Source organism: Austrofundulus limnaeus, unplaced genomic scaffold (genome assembly GCF_001266775.1).
Source record: "Austrofundulus limnaeus strain Quisiro unplaced genomic scaffold, Austrofundulus_limnaeus-1.0 Scaffold83, whole genome shotgun sequence".
NCBI lineage: Eukaryota > Metazoa > Chordata > Actinopteri > Cyprinodontiformes > Rivulidae > Austrofundulus > Austrofundulus limnaeus.
This window is the reverse complement of record NW_013952485.1, coordinates 1,706,632-1,710,238: the sequence shown is the minus strand read 5'-3', so window position 1 is coordinate 1,710,238 and position 3,607 is coordinate 1,706,632. Positions and strand designations below refer to the sequence as shown.

The 3,607-nt window shown below is 36.1% G+C and overlaps 1 protein-coding gene across 1 annotated transcript in view; it reads right to left on the bottom strand.

Moving 5' to 3' along the window:
- Positions 1-3,607, bottom strand: part of mcf2lb (mcf.2 cell line derived transforming sequence-like b) — a gene marked incomplete in the record, with an annotated part of 40,740 nt that overhangs the window by 30,740 nt on the left and 6,393 nt on the right. Inside the window, 2 exon segments of the mRNA XM_014011691.1 lie at positions 374-488; positions 1,849-1,932. Of these exon segments, the coding sequence (XP_013867145.1) occupies positions 374-488; positions 1,849-1,932 (199 nt within the window).

The window sequence follows — 3,607 nt, the reverse complement described above, 5'->3', positions numbered from 1 at the left end:
GTGACTGCTGGATATGGGCACCAGTGACCCACGCAACCCTGAAAAGGAAGAAGCGTGTACAGAAAATGGATGGATGGAAGAATTTAAAAAACATATTAATAATCTTTACCACTTAGATATTTTCATTTCAAAAGAAAATTTGGTTTATTGAATTCTTTTAAATTAATTTGTCTTGTTTGTGTTCCTGTATTTTTCATCAACAACCTTTGAAGCTTCAGCAGCACAAAACAGAAGAAGACAAGAAGATGGTGAAACACGATGACAAAATAACAGAAAGTAAGAGTTTAAGACTGATGATGGCTGCTGAATTACAGCAACAATCTCAGACTGATGTGGGTCACAGTCTAACCAGTTTGTTTTTTTTATTCTTTACCTGGGCACACTTGTCAGGTAGGTCAGGACGTTGTGAAACTCTCTGTCTGTGATTTCACCAAACGCAGCGAACTCAGGGAACACAATGATTGGACTGCCATTATCTCCTCTACCCCCTAAACGAAAATAAAAAAGAGAGAAAAGATAAAGATATGAATAACATTTATTGTGAGTAAACTTAAATCGCTCTGTGGTCTGAAGACAGACAACAGTGTAAAGACCAAAACAATGTTATTCTTAACAGACACAATCATTGAAACTAACATTATTGGTCACAGTGTTCATGCTGTCAGTTTTGGGGCTCAGATGATCACTTAAAAATACTTTTTCATATGTCTAACAGTAAAAGGTAAAAAAATAAAAATAAATAACAACATCAGTGACCACAAGGAGGCAGTAACGAGAGAGGAGAGGATTAAAATTAAAGCAAAGAAAGCATGAAATCTACAACTACTCTATTTACACAAAGTAATATACTAGATTCATCTATATTCAACTGTGAAAAAAATGTTTTAAAGCAAAAGTGGAAAAAATGCAAAATGAGACGCCCCACAGTCAAATATACAAATAAAAAACACTGTTAATAATCTTTTTTAATGTAACAAAATATCTTTAAGGAGAAAAAACTTCAATGCTTAAATATTCTGCAAATGTGCATTTTAAGAAATGTACGGGTTTTCTCTGATTTTACTGATTGTGGCCAGAAAGTTGATTTTTTTAAAGACCATATAAATGCAGATTAAGTTTCACTTCCTCCTTTACTTTCAGGAATAAACAAACCTGAATCACATGCTCCTGGATATAAAACACAGTTGTGCATTCATTACATTGGCAAAATCACTAAAATGTCAAATATATGCATATCTATATGAAGATGAGTAAAAAATAAAACCTTTTCAGACAGAGATGCAACACACTGTTGTTGACCTCAACAGTCTCACCTAGGACACAAACACACACACCACTCCCTCCCTGGTGTAACAGCTGCTCTGTCAGCGCATGTGACTGGAATATCAATCTGCCGGCCTTTTCTCCTCTTATCACCATAGCAACAGCAAGTGCACGGTCATGGTTTCAACGTCTGCTTAATTTCTGCTAAACGTTTGCAGACTTTGCTGCACAGACAAGATCACCGTGCAGAAAAAAAAAAACAGTTTGTATAAAAACAGTAGATGCAAAAACCCTCAAAGTTTATTATGGACAAGATTTAGAGGCGTTTAAGTGATATTTGTTTATAAATGACAGCAGGCATTAAGAGCTCCACTAGAGAGGGTCTGAAGAGGAAAAGAATAAATGTGACATTTGAATATCAAATTTAACTGTAGAGAAGAAAAAAACCGTAGGCCACATAGGACTTATGCAAATATCAATCAGGCCAGTTAAAATCCAAACGATCACTGTTGTCAGAGAGATAGAAGTGAAAGCAGGAAACTGATAATGCGAGTGCACAGGACAGGTAAAAATATAAAGCCACACCTGACAGGAAGGCAAACTGCTTTCTGAGATCGGCCTTGATGTCGGCAGCGTGGGGAGGATTCGTGTCCAGCTGCATGATCTCATCTGGAGGAAAAGAGACAAATCCAAAGATCAATCAAGCATTAATGAATGAAGAGCAGCTTATGGAAAGCAAGCTTAGTTTGTGTCAAAATGTTTTACAAGTGTTAGTATGTTTAAAACACTGATGAGTTTAAAACAGTGTTAAACAAATGTGTAAAAGAACAACAGTCATTTCAGCTCAGTGATTTGTTTGCTTCACTTTCAACACTTATCCACAATATCAGTGTTACTATGTTAGTGTGTAGCTGAGGCCTAATTTGGACATGAAATATCAAATAGTTTGATTCCCCATGAGCCTCATTGATTTAAACATTATGGCTCAATTAAGACACATTTGTTGAGTTTTTGAAACTGTATTTGTCTCAGAACTGGAAATAAAAAGTGACAACTGTACGAATAAAAGTTTAGAATTTGCTTCAAGTGAAAATATAAATTGTGACACCTTCTCTAATTTACAAACAGAAACAAAGCAATGCAAAAATAAACATAAGGTCTATAAAGATAAGACAAAAAACAATAAAGTAACAATTTGCCTTAATTTATGGTGCAACATTCAGCAGACATGAGGCCTATTAGAAGACTAAACATGTCCACCTCATTCAGCACAGAATATTTACATATTGTTAAAGGGACTCCCATAATCTTTTTAAAGAACATTTTTACCTTAAAATCCTCTAAATGAAGTCTAAACAAACCTTTATAGTCACTCTTTGTTTGGAGCCCATCAAGTTGGTCTGGGTCTAAAGAAACCCAAGATTCACTGCATCTCTGAAACTGTCTCTGAGCACCTCATAAACTTCAACTGCTTTAAAATCAAACTGCTTGTTTAGGCATATTTTTGTTGGTTTTTAAGTTTCAGCCTTATTTCTACATGAAAACGTCAAAAAAATAATTTGATTTGAACCAGTAATTTCTTGATTATAAGTTCACCTATGTTTGGTAGCTTTTCTATCTGCTAGATAAATAAAATTTAAATGCCAAACAAAACAGGAAGCTGAGCAATAACAACAAACCCCTGCAAGCTAAACAATTATAGAAAGTACCTGAAAAATGCATGACAGATAAATCAGAAACTACCCAGTTATTGGATTAACATGCACACATACTTCCCAAATGAAAATGAAAAGAGAACTATACAGTCACAACTTCCTAGAAAATATTTATTTTATAAATTTCATATACACGATGGGGCACGATGGCGAGCGCCTGGTGGCCGGGCTTTCACCCACGGAGCCCGGCCGGGCTCAGCCCGAAGAGGAGACGTGGGTCCCCCTTCCAACGGGCTCACCACCTGTAGGAGGGGCCAAAGGGGTCGGGTGCTGTGTGAAATGGGCGGCAGCCGAAGGAGGGGACCCTGGCGGTCTGATCCTCGGCTACAGAAGCTGGCTCTTGGGAAATTTATTATTTATTCCTAAATTACTACCACACAGAGGTTGGTCATTGAGTTCTAAATAAAGTTTATCAAATACATCAATTTTAAAGTTTTAAAATAGTTATTTTCATTGATGCACACTTTATTTATACTGTTTCTACAATGATTCAATGAAAATCTGGTTGTTTGTTGAGTCAGACTGCATGGCTGAAAGACATTTTTTTGAGTGTCCTGATGCATCTCAGTAATCCAGGTAAAAAATCAAAAAGAAAAAAAATTGTATAGGTCTTCTGGACTGGTTCTTCT